General features: G+C 40.1%; 1 protein-coding gene across 3 annotated transcripts in view; it reads right to left on the reverse strand.

The window, feature by feature from the left end:
• Window positions 1-27,158, reverse strand: part of ptprt (protein tyrosine phosphatase receptor type T) — a 332,562-nt gene that overhangs the window by 277,759 nt on the left and 27,645 nt on the right. For all 3 annotated transcript variants that reach the window (XM_085457270.1, XM_085457269.1, XM_085457267.1), the window contains exon 2: window positions 4,719-4,844. In XM_085457270.1, the coding sequence (XP_085313396.1) occupies window positions 4,719-4,844 (126 nt within the window). The remainder of the gene's footprint in view (window positions 1-4,718; window positions 4,845-27,158) is intronic.

Below are 27,158 nucleotides of genomic sequence, written 5' to 3' on the forward strand. Positions count from 1 at the left end.
TTGCTGCTTGTGTAAGTTTGTCTCGCTGAGCCTAGGGTTTGAAGGTAATAAGAGGTATGAGATATGAGTGTGAGTGGGGAGCTAGGCAGCGGGTACAGAAAAAAAGCAGAAAAAAAACGTTTTCCTTCGGCGATTTGCAGGTTTGCAAAACTTGGACAATGAAAAAAGAATTGCTGCAATGGCATTTTTAAAAAATTATTATCCTATATGTATTATTATTATTATTATTATTATTATTATGAAAAATGCTAGCCAGAGCTCAACTAATACTTCCAAAGTGTAGTCTACTGGCCAAAACTTCCATCTAAATAAAACAATAAGTCAAGCAAATAAACATTAAATAGCATAATAGTAAATAAATGAATGAGTTTTATGCTTCTAAAGAGTCATCAAAAATAAAAGGTGCAAAGTACAGAAAAAAATCAAAGACTGGAATCTGAGTATGTTTTTGATATTTGTAGGATCGATATTGTTTTGTAGTGATATACATAAACATGTCATATACATTGTACCATTTACTTCATGAACTCTCAGGATTAGATCATTGGGTCTTTGTATATGTTATCAGGGATGGAAAAACAGTCATGCCATCTAATCTCGTCACATCTCTAAGTTGTCAGAGGTGTGGATTATATCATCACCAAGTCAGTACAGATGATGAAAGAAGACGTTAAAGCGCTGATTCAAATCGTGCCTTACCACGAGATCTATGAGCTGTCAGGGTTATGGACTATATGACAAAGATGTCTAAATGGCAGTGGAGACAGAGAAATGGAGAGAGCGATGGTGCCAATCCAATCTTGTCATATCTACAAACTGTCAAGTGTGGGTTATGCTCTATGACAACCATATCAGTCACATCAATATTATGGAGGTGAGGCGAGAAAGAGGATTATATGACTTATATGTATGACTTTGTTGATAATGGAGGAGAAGAGACAAAAGCAAGGGTTTGCTGTTTGCTTCTGCATTCATGCAGGCTACATGCTGTCCCCAAACTGGCAGAAAACATCTAACACATTAGACACTCACCTTTGTGAATGTACAGTAGATACACATTTGTAGGTTTACAATATTTTAAACATTTAAGCTTATTTTTGAGGTTTAAATGGTTAAATGCGGTTCGAGGTTAATTCAAATATTCTTAAAAACATTTGATAGTTTTAAGAATGTCTTTTTTCATATCTTAGCTCAGTGAAACCAACCTTTTTTTTCAACATTTCAGACTAAATTATTGACACTACTGACTCATTGCAAAGAGACCCGGCACACAGAATGCACTTGCCTTGACACAGCCCTGTAGTTGGTGGAGTTTTCAGCTTTTTTCTGGGCTAAATAAAACACAGCGGTAAGAAAAAATATAAAAGAAAAAATATATATACACATATACTCTCATAACTTAACCACACCAACTTGACTGGTTTAAGCTGGAGTGTTTTTCAGTCAGTGTTTGTTAACTGAAAACAGCAAATTAAATTATGACTTTTTTTTCACTTTTATTGTCCATTTTCCTTTCATGTTTTTTTTCACAGTCAGATCTATTGCCACTGCTCAATGGAGATTACAAAAATACTTCAGAACATGTAAGTGTGTTGCTGTAATAGTTTTATGTTGCATCAGGGCCTGCAACTAACATCCCAGCTATAGCCTGCTTTGATCTAATAACCTACTGATGAAATTCATGTGAAGATGTTTTAGTAGCATCTCCTTCACACGCTTTTAGATCTGATATTACTCTTACAGATGTAGTTCAATATGATGTCAAGTTTGATGATATTTTTTTAGGACAATCCTAAAAGATGATACAGATATTTCAACATAAAGTAATCGTCCATCCATGTTTAACTGAAGTATAACCACAGGTGATTAACAAATGTAAAGAAAAAAAGATCTTCACAGACCTACACTTGACAAATGCTTGGAAACAGTGATATTTTTAAAGTGTGAACATTAATGTGCAAAGGTTTTGAGCAACCCCTCATTTTTTTACATTTTGTTTCCATTTTGCTATTTTTTCAATTGGTCTTGAGCAATAGGTTTTCAGACTTCCTGAGGGCTTTTTTCTTTGGACATTGACTGCTCGTTCACATATTTTTAGTTGAGTCATCATACCTGACCCTTATCAGAGGAATGTTTTGTTGGTAGTTTGTTTGTTAAACCAATTGTTTAAGCATAAAAAAAGCACCTAAATCAAGTGATGAGCCAGCATTACGTCTAAAAATAACAAAAATCTGAGCACAGATTTTAAATGGTATCTTTTGAGACTTTGTTTGTGGCAGCTTGGTGCACAAACACATAATCTGTCCCCATCTCTTTAGTTGAATCTATGAAAAATACCAATGTTAACACATCTTCACAGATATAAAATACCCTAAGAGCTATTAGCTAAGAAACTTCTTGTATTGTGGAATGGTTTGAAGTGTGTCCATAGAAAATTTAGGAAACCCAAATAGAAAGACAATAAAAGGACAAAAATGTAAGGCCTAAAAAAACTATCTACAGCAGATGAGCAGCTGACGAAAACCACATCTTTAGACCTGACACATGATGTATTTATACACCTCATCTATTTTATATTTACCCAATGTTTAAGAAGTCTCATTTACCACTAATAAAAGTAGTTTAACAGGGATAGCTTTGCCCTGAAAGAGCAAGATACTGATATTGTATTATAGTCATCTGGGCAGAAGCATTAAAAGACTTAACAAAATGAGAAAAAAAATGAGACACAGACAAAGAGCTTGACAGACAATTTGTTCTTGTCCTGGCTTATCAGATCTGTAGCTATCAGGGCAAAGTGTGCAGCTGATAAGTCTATGATGAGGATGGCTTATAGGCCATGATGGATATCACCAGTGACAACCACCACCCACAAGGATAGATGAGACAGATAACTGACATAAGACATACATACTAAGAGCCAGATGTCTGGCATAGCCTTCATGCCCATTCACTCGTATCAGATCTTCAGTACAAGATCTTACTGTGGTGAGCAGAGGCAGTGGCTGACAGACCTATTATTGCACCAAACTGACATGTCAGAGGCAGAGAATTATTGGAGGGAGACATGATGATGATATATTGGGGCAATAATTGACATGACTATAAGATAATAAATGATGGTGAGAGAAATAAGACCATTGGTTACAATATGATAATTATATAGTAATTAATTACAGAGGGGAAATGGCAAGGAGCAAAACAGAGGGATGTACTTTCCTGTAATAATATTAATCGCTGTTACAGTAAGTCATTATTTTTTATTGGCTAGCAGGGACACAAAAACATATTCTGCTTTGTCAAACCTGGTTTCCATTTCAAATCCTCACTATCTGACAGCATTATTTCTCCACAGTAACATTAGAATCTACATCAAAGTGACATGGAATAAAGTGAATATAAGTAAAATTCTGTCACTGTTGTATATTTTCTCAATAAAAGACCATGATTCATAAGTTTCCAGCTCTACAACATAGTCCCAGAACAGAAAATGTGTTTCAGTCTGATTTGGATATTAACATATTAAGGATTAAGGTTTGAAAGAGAAAAATAATGCCCTTACTGGCATTTAAAATAATTTGAATAGCTTTGAATTTTAATGCTGCATTGCTAATAGATTTTTTGATAAACAGTCTTGTCAGTCAAAGAAGTAAATTTGGCAACAAGAAGAAGGTGACTCAAGTTATAGACAGAGAAATGTAAGAGAGAGTGTGTGAAAAAGAGCATGTGGGAAAGCAGGCGTGTTAGAAAGTGAGACAGTGGGCGAGATAAAGAGAGCATAAGGGCAGAACTGTGTGAGAGAACGAGATGGATAGACATGCAGTCTGATTGCCATTTGGCGTTTGATAAGTAGAAAGTGACCCAGCTGAGGTCATGTCACGATATGTCTACTGACTCTGCCAACTCAGAAGGACAGAAGGAGAGATGAAGATATAGAGAGAAAAAAATTACCACAAATTCATATGCAAATAGGAGACTAATAAAGTGTTTATCCTACAACTTTAAAAGTAATGTCTGTACAATTAAACGCTGTAGTTCTTGGTAAGCCAAGACCTCCAAATCCCTGTTAAAAACAATTACTTAATCAGGTAATAAACCACTACAACATCTACAGAATTCTGGAAGTATCTACCATTGATCTTTTTGTTTGTTGTTGTTTTTTTTTTAAACTATATACAACAATGACTTAATGTTAGAGATATGTGAAATTGATTTATTCTTAAAATGAAAAACTGTCCTTTAAAATGACTGATAGTGGGCTCCTTACAAAAATAAGTATTGCTACATTAGTGTAATTCTGAAACGTCACAGGAACACAAACTTTTTTGTTTCTTTACCAAAATAAGACACAAATAAAAGAGAGTCATTTCCTGTTCTAATGAATGCAGAAATATGAAAATAAATTATAATCCAGAAAAAGTATATTTTTTCTGCTACATACATGATGCTTTCGGTCCTGTTATAAAAATGTAGCAAATGGTAATCATTCCTTATCTATTATAAAATCACGTAATATTGTACATGATTTTTATGTTTGATTTTATCAACCTAATGTTAACTACAACTGACCAAGACTAGAAAGGATTTGATTTAATTTAATTTGGTTGTGATACAAAAATCAAAACCATAACCATGACAATAATTATAATGGGTCTCATTATAGAGACACCATACAAAAACTTGAACTACAATACAGAGAGACATATGTAGAATCTTACCAGTAGGTAGGGCAGGATCCATGGTGGGCTTTTCCCAGGAGTTGACTTGTTCCCAGGTAAAACCATTGGTTCCCAGAGAAACACTGTATCCACAGCTGCTATATGACTCCTCAAATGTACAGCCACCTACAAAGAAATAGAAAAAGATGCATGCATTTATACATGACGTTAATATTGGAATTGGGAATTTATAATTTATACTGTATTTTACAAACCAATTCACTGAAGCAGTGGTTGAACCTCAGAACTGCAAATGATAGTCAAAGATGGAAATGTAATGTGTAAGAAAAAAAAAGACCAAAATTAAACAAAAAAACTTTAATTGTTATAATTGTTACAGTTTTAGCCTTGAGTTGGTAACAGCTGATAGTTGTAGCAAGTCAATTTGCCCAAAGTTAAAAGTCTTTCAACTGTAGGAAGCAGCAAGCCTTAAGCAATTACTGTCACAAATGCAAAAAACTAAGATCCAGCACTGCATCCGTTTACTAAAAAAGGCATGAGATGAATCATTATTTTTGCATTACTTTAACAAAGAAGGCTTTAAAATGAATGCAATTTGAATCCCATATTGTGGGAACTCGTACTGAGATAGTTGAAGAGTAGAAAGAGGTTATAAAACAATCATGTAATAGCTAATGGTGACCATAAACAGAATTAACAGTAGGGTCTGATCTAATGAAATTCTTAATAATTGAAACTTCTCCCTATTTATGTGACGACAAATACGGTCTTTATAAGCTCCCTTGGTACTGTTAACAATATAATACCAATTAAGTTAACAGCGTGAATTGAAAGTGCCAGTGCAGACAGACACTGTCACAGTTTATCAGGGAAGTGAAGAGAACAGGGGCAGTGAGAAAGAAAGAAAACAGACTTTATGAGAGAGGATGCCTTTGCAAGAGAGAGTGAGAGAGTGAGTGAGGGGCACATGAAGAGAAAGCTCTGTGTGTCAACATGATTAAGTCACAGTGTCTCATCATTATTTCATGGCCCAGCTAAGACACATTTTCCACTGCATTAGCCTTCTCTTTTAGCCTCAAGCACTGCATACACACACATCTGCAACAGAGTCCCTTAATTAGACATATGCTTTGACACACAACCGTTTTAATTTGTTTTGAAGTATTTGAAATTGGAGAACGTCATTGCTTTATTCACGAAATCATTTAATGCTTACTTTTTTTGTCTGCCTCTTTGTCCCAGTCATCCACCGAGGAAATAAATGCCAGTTTAAACTTCATCAAACATGTTTTTAGATTCCAACAAGGCCAAATCAAGATGGCTTATGATGCTTTGTAGAATATTGGCAGCATTTAACTGCAAAATCCTTCTGTAGTGTTGTAGCATAGCTGTTGTGATGAGAGCTTAAACTGTACATCGCCCACTGGCTTGTGAAGTCTTATCTTGAAGCTAGCTTTGAAGTGAGCATTTTGGTCCAGACATGACAAATAAGGGGACATCTGACTAGGAAACTGCATGTTTATGTTGTAGGTAGACCTGGCCTAAAGCTTGCACTGTTTTAAATTTAAAAAATGACCTTAAACTACAATATAAACTCATCTGCACAGTGTTTACTGAGGCTACAGATCAAGTGAGCTAGGCTGTTCTCCTTTAGATGTCTATGCATTCTTACCTTTTTATTGTAACCTAATGATTTGGTTACAAATCATCACGGAATTGCCGCAAATCATCACCTGTTGTAAATTGCAAATAATTCAGGTTTAAAGGGCTTTGCATTGGCTTCATTTTTCAGACCTGGATGCTACATAACCGAATTTCCCAGAGGAACCCACCCGAGGGATTAATAAAGTTTTATCTTGTCTTATCTTACATCCATCTTTTACATACAGTCGGTGGATAATGCTGACGTGTCAAGCAAGTACCCATTTTCTTAAAAAGACTAAGAAACAATGGCTGAGTCACACCTTGTGACTGTGGCTCTGCCTTTTCTCGTCACTACAGACTTGGTGTTGAGAATTAAGGCTAGTTCCAAGCTATGAGGCAGGTGAGACTTCCACAATCCTATTATTGAGGATATAGGATACAGAGAGCTGGAGCATTGTTTACTCATAAAATATGCACAGGTTTAAAATGCACAGCAGATTGCATATCCATATATCCATATATTGATATCTTTAATACACACCCTCTGAATAGGGTCTAAAATATATGATATGGTTTTGATTATGCTTCTTCAAGCAAGCCTTACATCAACTGGGAAATGAATTTGAAAAACATGGGGAAAAAATTCATCCATCTGCATTCCGTTTGAAAAAAATAACCTCCAGCAAAGGGTGAAAACTAGGAAAACACTATTTTTCTCACAGATATGAAAATAACTGTTATAAATTAATCAATACAGAGATAATTAGCCTTTATCGCCCCCTCGTTGTTCAGTGATCTCATTAGAAATGAAAAGAAATCAAAGTGAACTCATTAGAACAGAGGGATAAACAGGCAAAGGGGGGCTGTGGGGTATCTATCAATATTCAATATCAGAACTGCAATTTTAAGGACCACAATCAGGGCACGAGAGAGAGAGAGAGAATTGGCTCACAGCAGTAGCCAAACATTCAGTATGTGTGTGTCAATGCCCCTGATCTAGTTTTGAAATTCAGCACGACTCCTCCCCTCTCTGCACGCAAACATAATCACATGTTCTCAGTCATAAAATGCATTTCCATAATGAAAACATAACACTGCTACTCGAGTGTGATCTGAAGCATAGGCGTGTGTGTGTTCTTGTGTGAAAGTGGATGCGATGGTGAGAATGTGTTGCGGCGGGATGGTACGTGTATGGGCTCATGTATGTGTCATTGCTTTTATGCATCAGCCATTATTGTTGGGTCTGTGCATATGGTAACGTGTGAATTAGTGTGACACCAAAACAAGCATAATCTCTTTGTGTATGAAGTTTAGCATTAATGTATAGGATATATAAGGATATATAATCAATTAATAATACTGCAGCCTATGCATACATGCACAGATAAAGATACACATGCACAGAGAACAATCACCCCATGTGATGCCTGTTATATGATTATTAATCAAAATTCCCTTAAAATGGGTTTGTGATTCCCTTATTGTTTAAATTTGGCAGCACTGGTTTGCTCTGCTCTTTGGCACTCTGTAGTTTTCTGTTAGTCAGCAAACGTGTTTCCCTAAAATTGTCAACTTCTATGTCATAGCATAATGGAAAACAACTTAGTTTCCATCATCTCGATTAAATAAACCACTTTTCTGAATTACAATAAAATGCAGGAAACAGGAAAAGCATTCATGTTTCACTTACACTCTCGTGAATAGTGTAGCCTATACATGAAAGGTGGCTCATATTGAAAACTGAGCTACATGTACCCAACAATCTGCAGCTCTCTAAATGTATCTGTAAAAGCACAAGACTCCTCCTGTGGGTTTCCAGTAAATGCTGGTGTATTGATGCATGCTGCTTTTAAAAGCGGCTGATATAAAGTCATTGTTCTATCAAAGAGGTTTTTCAGTATTATAGCGCTATTACAGTATCATTTATTGTACCCAGACTCTACTCAATATCTTATCTCATGCATTTTTGTTAGTGAGTCATAATAGTTCCCTTTCTCTATGCTGTGCTGTTTACTTCACTGACATTTTGTTCCTAAAAATAAAAATTAAAAAATTAAAAAATGCATTTGGAAAAACAACGAAGTCTTCCAGGTAGCTAGGGTTGTGCCGATGGATGATGATGTCAGGGACTGACGATAGCCAACTTTTAATGTAATTTCCCCATTGATAGATTAAATTAATGTCATTATTATGAAATGGGCATGCAATGGCTGTGTATGGAGCAGTTACAGTGACCCATCATCATCAAATCTGAGAAAACCGGAGATTGTTCCTAACTGCTGGATGGATGTTTTAAGCTAGAGCACAATGTGACAGTAAATTTGCAGAAAAAGTTCAGCTTTGTTCAGCTTTGAACATAATGTAAACAGCGAGGAGAGTGATGTGAAAAATTTTGCACAGATAAAGACAAACAAACTGGACAATAACTAAACAAAGAACCAGCAAACATTACAACTTTTAAAAATGTTGTCTACCGTCCCTCAAAGGTGAGCACTGTAACGTAAAGTTCATAACTGCAACTTTGCATATCGCTACCTCTTGTGACAGAATTTACCGATGCCAATGACTCTGAGAAAACTATTTTATTGCAAAGTTTTCTGATTTTAAATGCTGATGTGACTGATTGGTCTTTAAGCAGATGGTTTGGTGTCTTCAGTGCCAGAGCATCATTTGTCTTTCAGTCTGCTGTGGTTTAACCACAAAGAATGATCTCAGTCTTACTTTAGCCACTTAATTCCTCCCTTGTAAGTGTTCTCTCATTTTTGGATGGTGTCACATTTATTTGCATGCTATACCTTGCTGGCAGCCAGCGAAAAATATTTAACCAAGATTTAAAAAAAAAAGAAGATTAACTCCAGCTCCTTGCAGTAAAACCTATGATTTTCTGGCAACAGAATTTGGAAACTGTTTTGCAAACTTGTTTTTCAGTTGAGTAATTCCAGTTTTGCATTTAACAACTCCAATATCCCAATGAAAGCTTTAATTTTTTATTTTTTTTTTTTACAACTCATCAGCGGCAGTTATTGTCAACAAATTAATAGGCAACAGAGAAATTACAAGGACTTATTGTTGTCACTGCAGTTGAGATTTAATTTTTTTGGCTGTCAACAAAACAGTCTCACCAAAGCTTAATAATCAAAATGATAATTACTTTATTACAGTGCTAAAGGTTTGCACAAATGAGGTTTAAAGAGACAAGTGTGAACACATTTCAAAAGGTAAAAGCAAATTGTGGAAACTCATAAATTTAGAACCTATTGAGAGATGGAATCCAGGTAACAGAACTACAGCATTACTTCCTCCCCAAAGGTTTCAGTCTATTTCTAATGGGATTGTATTTTTAGGCCACAATTTATCAGAGTGAATATGGCCTGATTCATTTAAAATGTATTATCAACACAAGTGCACGATAGCATGTAATTACCCAAATGTAATATGTGTCGTCTAAGTATGCTGTAAAATGATACAATGTCACTTAACAATATTAATGAATATTTATGTTTTATAAGGAAGTAGGTTATTGAGGAAACATGCATGCAGAAGTGATTTCTCTGCTTGAGCTCATTTAGCCTTTTGGTTAGATTACATAGATCAAATCAACTCTATATCAACATAATAGATGCACACACACACACACACACACACAAACACACACGGTCATTACGCAAGCAACCTAGCTTTCATCCACAAACGCTCGTAAACATGAGGATATAGCAAAGCAAATCCCCATAAGAGCAAGTTGGTGCCCTGAAAATATCCACTTACGGACACAGGAACATATCTTCTAATGATAACACTTATTTAGACAGAATTCCCTGTCTTTCTTATGTTGAAATTTTCATTCCCCAGAGGCACCAATAGCAGCCATTAAAGCCTTTCGTGTCAGCAAAAGCTAACGCAGTTGGACAGGACCCATGAAGCCACAAACCAAAGGAGGGCACCCAGAGGCGTCAGACTCTAAAGAGTCTGTTTACTGCTCACTTAGATAACATCAACTGATCCTGAGCATCACTGTATGTTCAAGTATGTGTGCTGGAGCAAACCCAGGTCATGTTACTCTGTGTTCATATGTGAGTTGTTGTGTGCTGAGCAAAACATTTAGTAAACCAAAAGTGGATAGTAATGAACTACTATGTGAAGCTGAACTTGATTATTTCCATTTCTCAGTACTTCTACACCATATCACTGGGAGATGTTGTATGCAAATTAAAATCTCAACAGTAACCTGAGGTGGCTACAGAAACTGAATGTAGTTTTGATCTAGCTAAAAACTGTAAATGAATCATAAACATAACCGAGGAACAAGAAATCAAAGGACGTACTGTATAAACTGTACACACATATATTTAATATGGTTTTTATTTTTCCTATATTTCCAGTTTGGTGTACTTTGTGTGTTTAGAGCTCAGTTCACATTTCCAGGCATACAAGTATCCAACAGGAAAGTCTGAAAAACACAGGTATGGCTTAATATATGAGTGTGTATGCCTCTGCATGTGTAGGCTTTCACTGAATAAAAGTGAGTGTACTTTACTCACGCACGCCCATCCCTTAGTTAGCTTGAATTAAATCCACTGTCAGCTAACATGCCAGGAGCTTTAAATATTCCCATTAAGTCATTTAAAACATATGCTATTATATGCTATTTGCTCCCATGGTCTCCTTTCACACACACACAAAGACACACACACACCCCAAGGCAAACAAACTCACTGGATATCTAAATGCCATTACTACCACCCGAATACGCTTGGATAATAAGAGAAAGGAGGCAGAGATTTGTTAGAGTAACACACAACTGGAACAGATGGATATGAAGTCTGTGTGTGTTCCAATTTATAAGTGTGAGTGTGAGAAAAAGTGTTTGGTGGTGGCAGAGGTGAAATAATTCTGTTCATGCAACCAAAACTTGATTTAAAGAAAAAAGCCAAAGTTGCAAAGTGAAACGTTTTGGGATTTTGCCCGAGTCACATCAACGGTTTTGTCTGGAGACGAGGGAATGGTAAGGGAGAAAGGATGTTTACTATAAACACGGGTGCTACTTTTACAAGTACTTTATTAAAAAGGAGTCAAGTAATTTAAAACACGGAGGATACTGGTATGTTTATATACAGTAGCTCTGTGAATTGAAAAGCTTGGAGTTCGAAAGTCAGCCCAGTGAAAGAAGCAGTGAACCTAGTGAACCTATGCTAAATCCAATTTATTTGTAAAGAAGAAAAAAATTGAAACTTGTACCAAAATACTGGTAGACCAAAGGTCACAAGTTGTAGTTGATTCTGAAAGGTCTTTAGGAGGGATCTCCAGTGTTTGTATGAGAGCAGAATGTAAGTGAAAAGGAAACGAGCATAGAGCCCTAAAACAGATGGAGTGCAGGTGTTAAAGATATGATCTGGTAACATGCAAATGATAACAGGTACTGGTGTATGCAAAGAATTTCATGTAATTGTTTTGGTATTTTCATGTTTTGCATTCTTGAGTTCAGTGAAAGACCAAAAAAAATAAGAGGTAAACAGTGAAATTTTTGTTAGTGTCTGCATTACGTAGAACTAATGCCAACATAGGAGCTACGGAGATGCGCTTGGATGCAGTCCTCCAAAAAGTCGACAGCGTGTAACCTGACGGCAATGTCAGTGTCTGTAGCTACAATACTGACTGGTTGGAAATTGGCTTAAACTGGAAAGAGACAGACAGCTGAGCTAACAACATGAGCACAAGCAGTGCTGTGGTGAATTTTCCACCTTCTGTCTCCTCTGGAGCAGCGGCTAAGCTGAAGGACTGACAACAACAGAAATACAAACAAGTGTAACCAACAGACTGGTTGTTCTACATATTCCTGACACTGGCGCCAGATAATAATAGCATTTAAACATGGATCTGGAAACCTCTGCATAGCACAGATGCAGTACCTTGCCAGGTGCTTAAGCCAATTATTGAATACTCAAACCACTCTGAGGGAGCAGGAGACTCAGTGAATGACAGCAAATGATCGAGATCATGAGCAACGCATAAAAGAGTCAGGAAATGAATGAGGTACTTACAAACAGGCAAGTTAATAATTGAGGGGAAAGTAAATACGTGTATGAGCATGTTAACTGAGTAACCATAAATAATTAAATGAGGGAGTAAACATATGAGTGTGTGAAGCTGTTTTCACAAATTAATTCTGGATGATATTGGGAGAATCAGTCTGAGACAATCAAACATCACACTAAGCACCGCTAACTGTCCAATCAAACTTTTCAGACATATGCGTTCTCACATGCACATCAGTTGCATAATGGCTGCTGGGCAAGTGAGCCAATGAGCAAGCAGGCAACAGAGTAACTAAGTATCATATTACACAAATGTGAGAGGGAGGAATTGAATTGGTGAAAGGGTGAGGACATGAGTGAGGAAGCAAATGTTTGAGTGAGTAAAACAATGGTGAATGATGAAGTAGGCAACGAGGGATGAATGATAAATTTAGTAACTGAGAGAAGTTAACGAGTAGATCAGCGGTCCCCAACCTTTTTTGCGCCACGGACCGGTTTATGCCCGACAATATTTTCACGGACCGGCCTTTAAGGTGTCACGGATAAATACAACAAAATAAAACTAGTACCGGTACCGAAAAAAAGACGATTTATTCATAACACACGTGAAAAGACCCAGGAAAACCAAGTTAACGATAAAAACGATAACAAAATAATGCTGAAAACCGATAAAAAACCCTGAAAACCATACATTTCACACCTGAGCCTCAACTCTCGCGGCCTGGTACCAAACGACCGGTACCAGTCCGAGGCCGGGGGGTTGGGGACCACTGGAGTAGATGACTTAGCAAACTAGTGAAAAGCAGATAAGTGAGAGGATTATCAACGGTTGTTGCTTTCAATCATACTTTCTTTGCAGTGTCTATGTGCATGTGTGTGCGTGTGTGTTAAAGTCTTAAGAGAAAGGAAGTGTTTTCCTGACGGGCCTATAGTGACTTTAATTGTCTGCAACATGAATCAATAAGAGACCTGCCTCATAACCTTAAGTTCTGCATGAAAGAACACAGAAAGCAACATCGCCACCAATCTGTTTCACTGGCTATCACAAAGTGGAAGCATCAGAGCATATAGGAGATTTTATTCACTACATTTATATACCCACAACCATATCCGCATTGTCCACCCATACCCATTCACTTCACGACAGTTTGAAACAAGCAATCTAAATCTGATAACAAGAAGTTACCAAAATAAGTAGTTATTTGTCTCACACATAGACATAAATTGTCTGATTTATGTTCTTTATGAAGCTGCAGTAATTTTCTTCCACTTCCCAAAACACACTTTAACCTCACCCAAGTCAAGTAAGCACAACACACACAGAGACATGTTTACAGCACAAACAAAATGGATATACACACTTGGAAATTGAGTTAACCCTGTTTGGCCCTTGACTGGCAACCAAAGTAGCCAGGTCTGTTCTCAGTTTAACATGGTTTGACCCAACAGATTAACAAGGCCTGTTTATTAGAAAGGAGGCCATCTGAGTCACCCAGGAGCTGAATTCTCTTAATCCCATTTGAGACAGAGCCATGGTGGTTTGTAGAAACTAGGTAACCTTATTTTGGCATGGAATGAAAACCAAGGTATCTCTGTTTTGGGTTTAAAAATGGTCTAGGCTATTTAAGATCAAGCTAAAATAGGTGCTGTGAATACTCAAATGTGTGGAATAGGGTTTGACTATTTTTGTCAAAGCCTCTGCGATTTCACAGACATGCTCAATGGTTCTTTTGATGCACCCGCTTGATGCAATAATCAGTTATGTATTGATACTTTTAAAGGACTCCTAGCCATCAAATTTAAAAGTACTAGCATAAGCATGATTTTTTTTTTTCAATATGCAGGGTTAGTATTATGAAAGAACCTATTTTAACCCCTTTTTCCTAAAGGTAACCAAGTACAGGACACTCACCCAAAGCTCTCTCTGCATCCACTTTCTTACATGAATGTTGTCAGATACAGGGATTCTGGGCAGTAGTACCAACCACAAGCCTCAACACACCTCTGACATCTGACCAACATTTATTCTGAAGGGAAACGCTGGTTCCCCTTAAAGTTAGAGTATGAAATGTAAATTTCTTTTTAAAAAATGTCAACAATCCTTCCATTTTTTTTAAATTGACACTCACTTGTGTACCACAAAATCAGCTTCACAGGAATTGTTTACAGAACAAGCTAATTCATTTGTTAAAAGAAATGTAGTTTTCTGTTTAGTTAGTTGCACATGTCAGACGTTGTGAACCAACAAATATTTACTATTTTAATAAGAAAAAAGAATCTTAAATTGATTAAATTGTATTTTAATCCTAGAATTTACATATATATGTGTGAATTTCTTTTGTAAAGCATTTTATGTTACAGCAGTCCCAGTCTATATGTCAGGGACTTTTACTGTGAAAGGAAGGGACAGGAAGAAACCCTTTTGGTACATGCCTAGAACAAGTTGGATATCTGGTATTAGTCAGGGAGTGACAGGTCTAATGTTCTCTTTAGACTACTGATTTGAAAAGGACTTCAGTGGGACTTTAATGTATTTGTTGCTGCTAGGATACAAAATTGTGTGGAATTACATAAAGTACTGTAATACCTACAGTATTTTTAGATCAAAGAAAAGAGCTTAAAAAAGCAATGTTTATCCATATAAATGAGAAACATACCTGATCTTGACTCATAACCCTCTCAGTAACCTTGGTGTAAAGAGGATCTGACTGTGCCAGATATTAGCAACCTTGTGAGTCACAGTCATAAATGTAATGATGAGCTTTCCACCACTTTCCAATTGGTTGAATCACCATAACCAAAGCAGTGCATCATTATTGTTAAACATCCAGTTGGTTTTGTGTCAGCAGACATATGTGGGTTACTCAGCCACTTATGTCATGCATGTGACATTGACATAACAGATTGTCAGAAATTTCTAAACTTTTAAAATTGTTAGACAATCTGAGTCACAGTTGAGTCATTTGGAGAAAAGACACACATACAGGAGACAATGGTACCCAGTGATAGTCACACTCACTCTCAGTGGAACCCAAAGCCTCTCTCTGTCACACACACCTCCACAGGGGTACTGTAGAGTTTGTGAAATTCCTGATGTGGTCCTGTTGCTATTAGCATGCTAATCCTGCTCTGGATTACAGTGCTGTCAGAGCGCTGCATTAATAAACCACTTCCACCTCCACCCTGTTCACTCTTAAACTCACTTTCATGGTTGCACAGGCATAAACGCGTATTCCTCTGCTTTTTGACACTCACTGTAAGCAAAAAAGTGCACACATGTGCACGATGTCTTTGTCGCAAACATGCACTCGCAGCACAGAGGAATTTTAATCCTAATACTCTCATTTACACTCTGTCATGTTTTTGGAGGAATTTAGAGCCACAGAGAGGAAGAGATTCTGAGTCATCACAATAAGCAGCACTTTGACAGGAGATATGAGAGTGCTGTAGGCAGTTTGTGAATACCCTGAAATCCTTATGGGGCATCAGAGTAGTAACTTTCAGATGTTTCTTTTTATTAAATAACAAGGTTTCAGAGTGAGGTTCACAAGTCATTTGACCAAGGGTCAGCGGTCATACTGCTTGTCATCAGTGCACCTCCATCTGCGATTAGTTGTGTGCCTTTAGTAATGTCAATAGTTCAACAGCGTGGGGGCAAAATCTGTCATGCAGAATGGGTACTAATGCAGTTTTGATCATTTAAAAGTCTGCACTTGCCTTTACCCAAACTTTAAAGTTAACGAGACTGTACGGCTCCAACTGGCCCTTTCAAGGGCACACACAAACACAGGGCCATGAGGATAAGCCCTCATACACACACACACTCATCTCTAACACATACAGAGAAAGAAGCAGGCCAACAGAAAGACTGATATCTGTGCACACACAAACACACACTCCTGAATCCAGCTCTGGAGACTCTCTCACACACTCTCTGTGGTGCTCATTAGGAGAGGTAGCAGGTCCAGCCCTCCTCCTGGCAAAACTACAGGGTGGACCAACTCCCTCCCTGTCCTCCTCTCTTCTTCCTCTCCTCTTCTCCTGTCAACTTCAGCGTTCCTCTGCTACTCTTTCACTACTCTGTCACTTTCCTTTTCTCTCTCTGCATGTATTTTTTTTACTCTTCTTTTTACTCTCCTGTCATTTTTTTTACTTTTATATTATATTTTGCCCACATTTTCTTTGATTTTTCTTCTTACTACTACACTCGCTTACTGTTTCATCATTCTCGTGGTTTCTCGACTGCCCCACTTACCCCTGTCCTACACCTCTCTTTTTTTAATGCCAACTCACCTCATTCCTTTCTTCCCTCGAGCAAGTTGTTTCTCTTATCTCGTAGTCTTATTATTCTTTTATCCTGGACCTTAGTTTCACTGCCAACATTAGGCCTATCACTAAATCAGCTTTTTTGGCATCTCATAGATATAGTTTAACTGAGAGAATACATGCCCCAGCAAAATCTACAGAAGCTCATTCATGCTGTATTTCTCGAGTTGACTACTGCAATGCTCTTTTTATTTGCTTCCATAAAAAGATCTTGATGCTGCAAGAATTTTAACAAAATCCAGGAAGACAAAGCCTATCAGCTGCCTACAGTGGCTTCTAATAAAATACAGGATTCAATTTAAAATATTATTTACTCATTATAATTCGCTAAATGGCTTGTACCCAAAATATATATAGGATTCTTGATGAATTAAGGTATAATCTGAAATCTGATCAGTTAGTACTGTAGTAGAGAAATGTGAATCTAAAAAGAGTAAAAGGCATTTAGCTGCTATGCTGACAATCGTTGGACTAACCGCTAACTAACCATTGAGGACAGATAGTCTCCAACCTTAGCTGTTTTTAAAAAAGCTCATTTAACGGAGTAGCTGTACAATCATTTTTATTACTGTTGTTTTCATTTTTTTTATTGTTGTTGTTACTGTTATTAATACTATTTCTGTCTTTTTTTCCTTGTTTACTCTTTTATTTTTGGTTTTAATTTTATCTTTAAAGCATTTACAATGACTATAGTGTTTGAAAGGTGCTATTACTAAACTTTAGTTTAGCAGTCAATTTCACAGCGGCTCCTGGTTACCTCACAACCACTTACTAACTGGTTTAGAAATAGACATTTTTCTCTAGCGACCACTAGTTGACAGGTGATCACCTGCATATATGTTTCTGGAAATTTAGATCTCACCAAAGCAATGTCTTACTATGTTCATTCAATATTTTTGACACTTCTCAATGTGTTTTGTTACATCTTGATTAATTAGTGAACTGTGAGCCTAAGCAGTCCGTAAATATTCATAATTCAGTGGATTTCCTGCTTATATTAGTAAAGCGTTAGAGGGAGACTTGCCATATTTTGCTATGAACTTTTGTCGATGTTGGACACCAAAGCTATGAATGCGTCAGTTCAAGTAATATTAGCAGACTGAGATTTGGAAATATATGTCTTCCTAAACAGGAAGCAGACATTTTATACCCAACATGAAAGGATCTGACAAACTGTGACACATGTCTCTGACACAGTGAAAGACGTGTAAACAAAATAAATATGAAAAAAGCAATACTTGTATAACTAACTTGCTCTGATCACTCATTTTAAATGCAAATGCAGCCAGTCACACGGTGCTCATGCTGCCACATATTTGAACTCGTGTTTGTGCCGAAGAACGAGTTTAACTGCAAGCATATTCTCATTGAAGTTTGTCAGCTACAATTTTCTTTGGGAAACATGTAACATTTATGAGCCACAATCAAGTCACTTTTTCAGAATATCTAATGTAGAGTCGCCAATACAGAAACGGAAAAATGTCTTGATGACAACTAAATTGTGGGTGCAATTACAGTATTCAGAAACACATTGTAAAGAGCCATAGAGGATGAGTCTGCACCACTTCTTAGCAAATGATTAGAACATTTTGTTGTTTGTCAAATCAAACAGTAGAAAAGGGAAGTGATGGTGACATTGTTTTTCCAGCTTTTCTTTCTTTTTTGAAATATAGATTGTGACTGTCTGAAAACAAGCTTTGGTTCGATGCTTTAAACTGTAAAATATCTGTGAAGGTTCTCAGTCATCCAGGTCATTGTAGTCAAAGGAAGAAGCTTCTCGGATGAGAGGTGAAACGTCTTCAAGCAACTTAAAGAAGTACAGACGCTTTTCGTTGCAAGCTCCTTTGACTTTAAACTGTAAACAGAACTTTCTTATTGTTGCTGTGTGTTACGTTTCTGCCTCTTTTTTTTTTTTCATTTTATTTTGAAGCATCTCTTTCTATTTTGAATTCAGTTCAATTCATTTTTTTTAACTGGCACCAATTAACAATAACAATAACCTTAAGGCGCTTCATATTGTAGAGTAGAGAATCCACAACATCAAAGTGGTAATTATTTATCGAACATATAAGGCAGAAAAGCTGTGACAGAAGGAAAGGTGGAGACGAAAGAGCTGAGCTAATCAGTCAGTTTATCAACATCCCATCCAAGAATTTGAAAATAACGTCAACATTCATATTATCACTGAGACAAGGACATCTGCTCCGTCGTGGTCTCCTTCCAATTTCTTGATGTGTTTACCAAATGATTTCAGTCTTTTTTAGACCCTGCCATTCCTCTCTGGCCCACTACTCACGATGATCTTGCTTTCTAGCACCTGGCACATAATCCCTCCAACTTCCAGTCGTATAACACTGAGTCAGTCAGATTCATCTTACTGTGTATGACTCTATGTTCAAACTGGAAGTCACTTGTGAATACTGCTAAACCCATTTCAGGGTTTTCAAAGAAAGCACGTGACCCTCAGGTCTTAAGATTCACAATAATTTAAGAACTACATTTATTATGGAAATATTGCTTATGCATGATTAAAAATATATAGTGTGACTGACCTTGACATTTCAAACTAAAATTAAGTTTGTGATTCATGATCATATCTATTTTTAAGCCAGTTGTTTTAACTGCTTGCAGACACTGGAGCTCGGCAAAGGATGTCTGATCACCATTAAGATTAGTATACACAAAAATACATTCTAGTTAACACTTTTGTGCTTGACCTTTGATGCATCGCTGCCAGTTGGTGAAATTTAACAGAAGACAGAACAGTATGGTACAAATATCCACTGTATTTTAATTGTTATGAGCCTATAATTAAAATTACATGAATGTCAATGCCAACTCAAACGCATCCCTTTGAAAAAGTATTAAAGGTTTCCATTAACGCAACTGCCCTGTACTTATTATTAAAATAACTGCTCTAATGCTTACACATAGACACAAAAGATACAATTTTAATGTCTCGTGAGTTCGAGGTTTTCACTTCACAGTAACACTCACCACACACACACACCACATGGCTGGCAAATACAAAGCACATCTACTCCACATGATTTACCCTTGAGCAAAAGCCAGTTTAATCCCTGTAAATATTCATAACGGGGAATGTGTAGGTTGAAGTGGCCCTTCACTCACACCTCTGGCAGGCTTAATACTTAATTTAAATTAGCTGGAATGCTGAAAGCTCCTCTTAGCAATGCTTTAAGCCATCACTGAGCATTTAGTCCACTTCAAATTGTGAAACTCACATAATGGCAGATAGAGGCTGTGTAGGTCCTCTTTATCTCAGTCAGTAGCTTTTGTCCTGTCTTGGACAAAATCTAGAGTAACCGATGGTAGATTCAGACCAATTTCCACAACAACGTTACCTACGGTTCCCGATTTTTTCTTTCTATTAAATTCTGCATACATTTGTTTTTGGTGCCCACTGACCCCTTCTGATTTCCATGAAGCATGTCCACAGATCTGTTTTATGCAAAACAGGACAGTTAAGTTTGAAAAGTGTTGGGGAAAATCAGACACTTTATTTCATATTAGCTTCTCTTCAGTGGCTCACTATTAAATCCAGAATTCATTTTAAAGTTACACTAAGTCATTTTTGAGGTAATTTAACAGAAAAGAAACGATAGAATCATAAACATATATTGATTAGTGTCTTCCAACAAATTAATGCATTTCAAATTCAGAATGAATCCATTAAAAGAAATTGGAGTGGGCGTCGGTTTGTGAAAGTCATCACACCATCCTGAATACACTGGCCGAGACTGACTATGCCGTTCCACCTAATTGCATTTTATGTGTGACTAGAGACCAGCCACATACGTAGTAAGTTACTTAAAATGTAAAGATCATACATAACTCTTAAAAATGACTTCTGGAGATAAGCCTTATGGCCGGACAAGATGAGAACTTTTATATCTGGAGAAAAGTTCTTGTCATGGCTGACCATAAAACTTTTCTCCAAAATACATTTGGCTTATCCATGTGGGCAGCTGCAAATTCCAGTTGAGCTTGAAAGTGTTGATTTTGGAGCAGGAGCTGCTTTCTTGATCAGCATCCTCTCAGGCAATGAGGATGTAAAACTCATTTCATTGCGGACAGTAATGCTGGTATTCCAGCAGTTTCCAGTTCACAGCATGCTGGAGCCTTGTTGGTTCTTGGGTTTTTTTTCTGAACATCCTACATTTTATTTTATCTGACGGTGAAAGTTTGGGTCTTCTTTGGTACCCTGGCAAAGTGGGGACACATTTAATAACTTGTACTTAGAGTTGTTTTAACTGATGATCCTGGAATCTGCAGTTGGTTAAAAATGATCTGTTAAACTTTTATATCCATCCATCTTCATCCGCTTATCCGAGGTCGGGTCGCGGGGGTAGCAGCCTAAGCAAAGAGGTCCAGACCTCCCTCTCCCCAGCCACCTCCTCCAGCTTGTCCGGGGGAATACCAAGGCGTTCCCAGGCCAGCCGAGAGATATAATCTCTCCAGCGTGTCCTGGGTCTGCCCCGGGGCCTCCTCCCGGTGGGACATGCCTGGAACACCTCGCCCAGGAGGCGCCCAGGGGGCATCCTTGCCAGATGCCCGAACCACCTCAGCTGGCTCCTTTCGATGTGGAGCAGCAGCTGCTCTACTCTAAGCCCCTCCCGGATGGCCGAACTTCTCACCCTATCTCTAAGGGAGAGGCCAGCCACCCTTCGGAGGAAGCTCATTTCCGCCGCTTGTATCCGCGATCTCGTTCTTTCGGTCACTACCCACAGCTCGTGGCCATAGGTGAGGGTAGGGACGTAGATCGACCGGTAAATTGAGAGCTTCGCTTTTACACTCAGCTCCCTCTTCACCACGACTGACCGGTGCAGCGTCCGCATTACTGCAGCCGCAGCCCCAATCCGTCTGTCGATCTCCAGCTCCCTTCTCCCATCACTCGCGAACAAGACCCCGAGATACTTGAACTCCTCCACTTGGGGCAGGAACTCATCCCCGACCCGGAGTGGGCACTCCACCCTTTTCCGGCTGAGAACCATGGCCTCAGATTTGGAGGTGCTGATCCTCATTCCCGCTGCGTTACACTCGGCTGCGAACCGCTCCAGTGCGAGCTGGAGGCCCTCACCCGATGAAGCCAACAGAACCACATCATCCGCAAAAATCAGAGATGAGATTCTGAGGCCACCAAAGCGAAAGCCCTCCGCCACTTGGCTGCGCCTAGAAATCCTGTCCATAAAAATTATGAACAGAACCGGAGACAAAGGGCAGCCCTGGCGGAGCCCATCACCCACCGGGAACGAGTCCGACTTATTGCCGGCAATGCGAACCAAGCTCTTGCAACGGTTGTATAGGGATTGAATGGCCCGTAGCAATGGGCCAGACACCCCATACTCGCGCAACACCTCCCACAGGACGCCCCGAGGGACACGGTCGAATGCCTTCTCCAGGTCCACAAAACACATGTAGACTGGTTGGGCAAACTCCCATGCACCCTCAAGTATCCTCGAGAGGACAAAGAGCTGGTCCAGTGTTCCGCGACCAGGACGAAAACCGCATTGTTCCTCCTGTATCCGAGGTTCGACTAGCGGACGAACCCTCCTCTCCAGCACCCTGGCATAGACTTTCCCAGGGAGGCTGAGGAGTGTGATCCCCCTGTAGTTGGAACACACCCTCCGGTCCCCCTTCTTGAAGATGGGGACCACCACCCCGGTCTGCCAGTCCACAGGTACTGCCCCTGATCTCCACGCAACATTGCAGAGACGTGTCAACCAAGACAGCCCTACAACGTCCAGAGCCTTCAGGAACTCGGGGCGGACCTCATCGACACCAGGGGCTCTGCCACCAAGGAGTTGTTTAACTGCCTCAGTGACCTCGCCCCCGGAAATTGGTGGGTCACACCCCTCATCCCCAGACTCTGCTTCCTCCCCGGAAGACGTGTCAGTGGGATTAAGGAGGTCCTCGAAGTATTCCTTCCACCGCCCGACAATTTTCTCAGTCGACGTCAACAGCGCTCCGCCAGCACTATACACAGTGCAGGTAGAGCACCGCTTTCCCCTCCTGAGACGCCTGACGGTTTGCCAGAATCTCTTCGAGGCAGTCCGAAAGTCTTTTTCCATGGCCTCTCCGAACTCCTCCCACACCCGAGTTTTTGCTTCAGCCACTGCCCGAGCCGCATTCCGCTTGGCCTGTCGATACCTGTCGGCTGCCTCCGGAGTCCCACAGGCTAACCAAGCCCGATAGGCCTCCTTCTTCAGCCTGGTGGCTCCCTTCACCTCTGGTGTCCACCATTTGGTTCGGGGATTACCACCACGGCAGGCACCAACCACCTTGCGGCCGCAGCTCAATGCAGCAGCTTCGGCAATGGAGACGCTGAACATGGTCCATTCGGACTCAATGTCCCCAGTCTCCCTCGGAATGCTGTTGAAGCTCTGCCGGAGGTGTGCGTTGAAGATCTCGCGGACTGGGGCCTCTGCTAGACGTTCCCAGCACACCCTCACTACGCGTTTAGGTGCACCAGGTCTGTCCAGCGTCCTCCCCCGCCACCTGATCCAACTCACCACCAGGTGGTGATCAGTTGACAGCTCAGCCCCTCTCTTCACCCGAGTGTCCAGAACATATGGTCGCAGGTCTGGTGATACGATTACAAAATCGATCATCGACCTACGGCCTAGAGCATCCTGGTGCCACGTGCACTTATGGACACTCTTATGTTCGAACAGGGTGTTCGTTATGGCCAAACTGTGATTAGCACAGAAGTCCAATAACAAAGCACCGCTCGGGTTCAGATCAGGGAGGCCGTTCCTCCCAATCACGCCCCTCCAGGTCTCGCTGTCGTTACCCACGTGAGCATTGAAGTCTCCCAGCAGGACAACAGAGTCTCCAGGTGGAGCACCTTCCAGCACCCCCCCCAGGGACTCTAAGAAGGCTGGGTACTCCGAACTGCCACTCGGCGCATAAGCGCAGATGACAGTCAGGACCCGTTCCCCGACCCTAAGGCGCAGGGAACAAACCCTCTCGTCCACCGGGAAAAACCCCAACGTACCGGCAGCAAGCCGAGGGGATATAAGAATACCCACCCCAGCCCGCCGCCTCTCACCAGGGGCAACTCCAGACTGAGACAGAGTCCAGCCCCTCTCCAGGAGACTGGTTCCAGAGCCCAGACAATGCGTAGAGGTGAGCCCAACTATATCTAGCCGGTACCTCTCAACCTCACGCACCAACTCAGGCTCCTTCCCCACCAGAGAGGTGACATTCCATGTCCCTATTGCCAGTCTTGGCAGCCGGGGGTCGGTCCGCCAGGGCCTCCGCTCCTGGCCGCCACCCGGCTCACAATGCACCCGACCCCTATGGCGCCTCCTGCGGGTGGTGGGCCTGCGGGAGGATGGGCCCATGTCTCCTCTTCGGGCTGTGCCCGGCCGGGCCCCATGGACTAAGGCCCGGCCACCAGACGCTCGCCCTCGGGCACCCTCCCCGGGCCTGGCTCCAGGGCGGGGCCCCGGTAACCCTATCCCGGGCAGGGTAAACTGTTCCCTCGATATTCTTTTCATGGGGGTCTTCTGAATCGCTCTTTGTCTGGTCCCTCACCCAGGACCAGTTTGCCATGGGAGACCCTACCAGGGGGCAAAAGCCCCCAGACAACATAGCCCCTGGGATCCCTGGGACACACAAACCCCTCCACCACGATAAGGTAGCGATTCCATTAAACTTTTATAATGGAGTTCCAAATGCCCTGTCATCAAGCCTGTTCAAAATTTGTGGACTATGCTTAAAAGCTGAGTTTATGCCAAGTCTACCAATTCTGCCAAGAAGAGCAATATCCAGCCAGAACTATGCCAGAAGCATGTTGATGACTACTAAAAGCATCTGGTTGAGGTCAAACTTGCTAAGGGACATTTACCAAATATTAGTGGGGGTGTATGTACCCTTTTGACCCTGTATGCACACTTTTGAGTGTATGATGATGTGTTTGTAAAAAAAATCTCACCATAACTGTATACTATTGTAGTAAGTAAGAAAAAAATACAGAATATGAATCTTTGACTACAGGATCTCCACCTATTTTCATCTGTGTCAACCTACAAAACATCAATCCGTTAATATAGTGATAGCAGTACTGATTGTAGAAATGATAAACACACACACACATACGCACACTTGTCCAGTTTTTCATCAGGTAACCTGGGGTTTAACCTGTTTAAACTGAGGCCTGTTCTTTCATCAAAAGCAGATTAGCTCCACACACACATGCTCACACACACATTGACCTGCAAGACTGGTCATGGTAAAATATTGACACACACATATTGAGTACCTATCTTGCTTACTCAATCTCTCTGCAGACTAACGTGAAACAGTTATATGCAGAATGTATTCCTTCTCCCTCCATGACAAAGATTGATTACAGTTAGTGGATTTATTGGAAAAATTAGCCAAGTTTGCTCCTCTCAAGTACACAAACACACACTTACACCCATTTTGTTTTACTCATTTTATAGGGACATATATCTGATATCTGTTTATAGCCTCACACTCTGGGGAGACCCTATAATTTGAATAAAATGAAAACGACAATCTGTATTCCAACAAAAAGGGGGGGAAAGCTACATTGTGCATGAAAGCACATATAAATACAAATGCCTGTGAGGTCATCATTTGTGGTCATGCACCTGCATAAATCAGTGTTCGTTGTCTGAATGTCACTGTGTGTTTTTGTTTTTGTGTGAGTTTTTACTACCTGGGGTCATGTTTTTGAAACCAGGTCAGCCTTTCACCCCAACAAGAGAGCAAGGACAGGCATACCCATGGGCTCCTATGTGTGTTGTTATGTGTGTGTGTATTTATAGTAATGCACAGGTGCACAACTCTCTGACATCTCCCCTCTGCTTTTTCATCATTGTCCTGATTTTATATGTGGATGCATTGCTGTGTCTCTAAAAGTGTGTACTGTCCTGTGTGTTTATTCTCCCCAGAGCCTGCCATTGGCCTATTTCAGACTGAAATGTTACATAGTGATGGGTTGTTTTTTTACCTCGATCAGAGTCCAGCTAACCTGTAAATGACCTTGGTCCAACAAAACTAGCTGGACCTACCACTCAAAAATAGTTTTTCATAGCAGGTGCACTAACATTGAACTGATGTGGATGTAGTGGGCCTCTTTTTCTACAATAATGAAAATGTGTTTCCCTGTCACAGGAAAATTAAGATTCAGATTTAGATATTATATGAGTACAAAATATTAATGTCACATTGCTCCATGTAAATGACAGTCTATCAATGTGATACAAAGCAGTTTGATCTTGCATCACACGGATTTAAAAACAAATACCAAAACCTGGGATTGGGAAATGCTTAAAGATGGGTCAGAATGACTACTTTCTTGGTTTTAGGTATAGACTGAAAAATGACCTTGTCTCTCTGAGGGTACTGTAGTTGCTTTTCCTCTGACCCTGCCAATCATTATCCCAAGGGCTTTCTGACTTAAATGTAAACATACGTCAATTGGCTTCTGAAGAAATAACTGATGCATTTCAATAACAATGACTGCCTCAACTGGGATGGTCCTCGCAGGCTTTCTGCTGTGTGGATTTCAGCAGTGGCTGAATACAAAACCAGCATGTCAGTCTCCTGCTGGGCAACTCTCATCCCCAGAGTTTTTCAAAGAGCCAATCCCTTCCAACTGCTGTTTTTGCCTTGAGAGTGCTGGTGCTTGAATTTGTCAGAAAAGAAGTTTTGCTCTCTTCCTTCATTCCTTTCATTATGCCCCTGTGTGTAGATATAAAGTTGGGTCTAAGAAATACAAGCCAAGATGGGGCCATAATATTGACAAGCTTGTGTGCGCACCTTTATCTAAAATGCAGGCCAGTGGCCAGAATGAAGACTGTGATTAATGAGTCTCTCCGTCAGAGATGCTAATCACTTGCAGCTACACACTCCAAACAAGACCTGTATGTGACCTGACTTCATAGTTAAAGCATTCAGAAATGTCTTATCACTTTTCTTCTTTCTAGACATACAGTCACAAAGGCAATTTCTGTAAATAGGAAACTAGCTGGTAACAAATGTTGTAAACTATAGGCAAACATTTTAAGAAAACCTAGTGTGTGTATACACCTTCCTATGCGTGGATGATACTGAGATGCAACTAGTTTTAGTTTTGTGTGTGTGCGTGTGTGTGTGTGTGTGGGGTGGGGGTGGGGGGGGGGGGGTTCTTCATGTTGGTGCATGTGTGGCAAGGTGGTAGAGGGTTAAGCAGGGGTGGGGGGGCAAGATGATTGGCAGTTGGTCTGGACCAGGGTGGTCGGCTGGAACAGGGCTTCAGCACAGCCCAGTAGACATGGCCTCACACACACACATTCACACACAAAAACACCCATAACAGGCCTAAGCACATGAGCATGGAATCACTTTCCCTTCAGTACAAATACACACACACAAACACCACAGGGACCTCTCCTCACCTCAACTTGTCTCCCTTTGACAGCTTTCAACAGTGGTCAACACA

Source organism: Copadichromis virginalis, linkage group LG5, assembly GCF_057382275.1.
Source record: "Copadichromis virginalis isolate Kocher_CV1m ecotype Utaka linkage group LG5, C_Virginalis_male_GT1.1, whole genome shotgun sequence".
Classification (NCBI taxonomy): Eukaryota; Metazoa; Chordata; class Actinopteri; order Cichliformes; family Cichlidae; genus Copadichromis; species Copadichromis virginalis.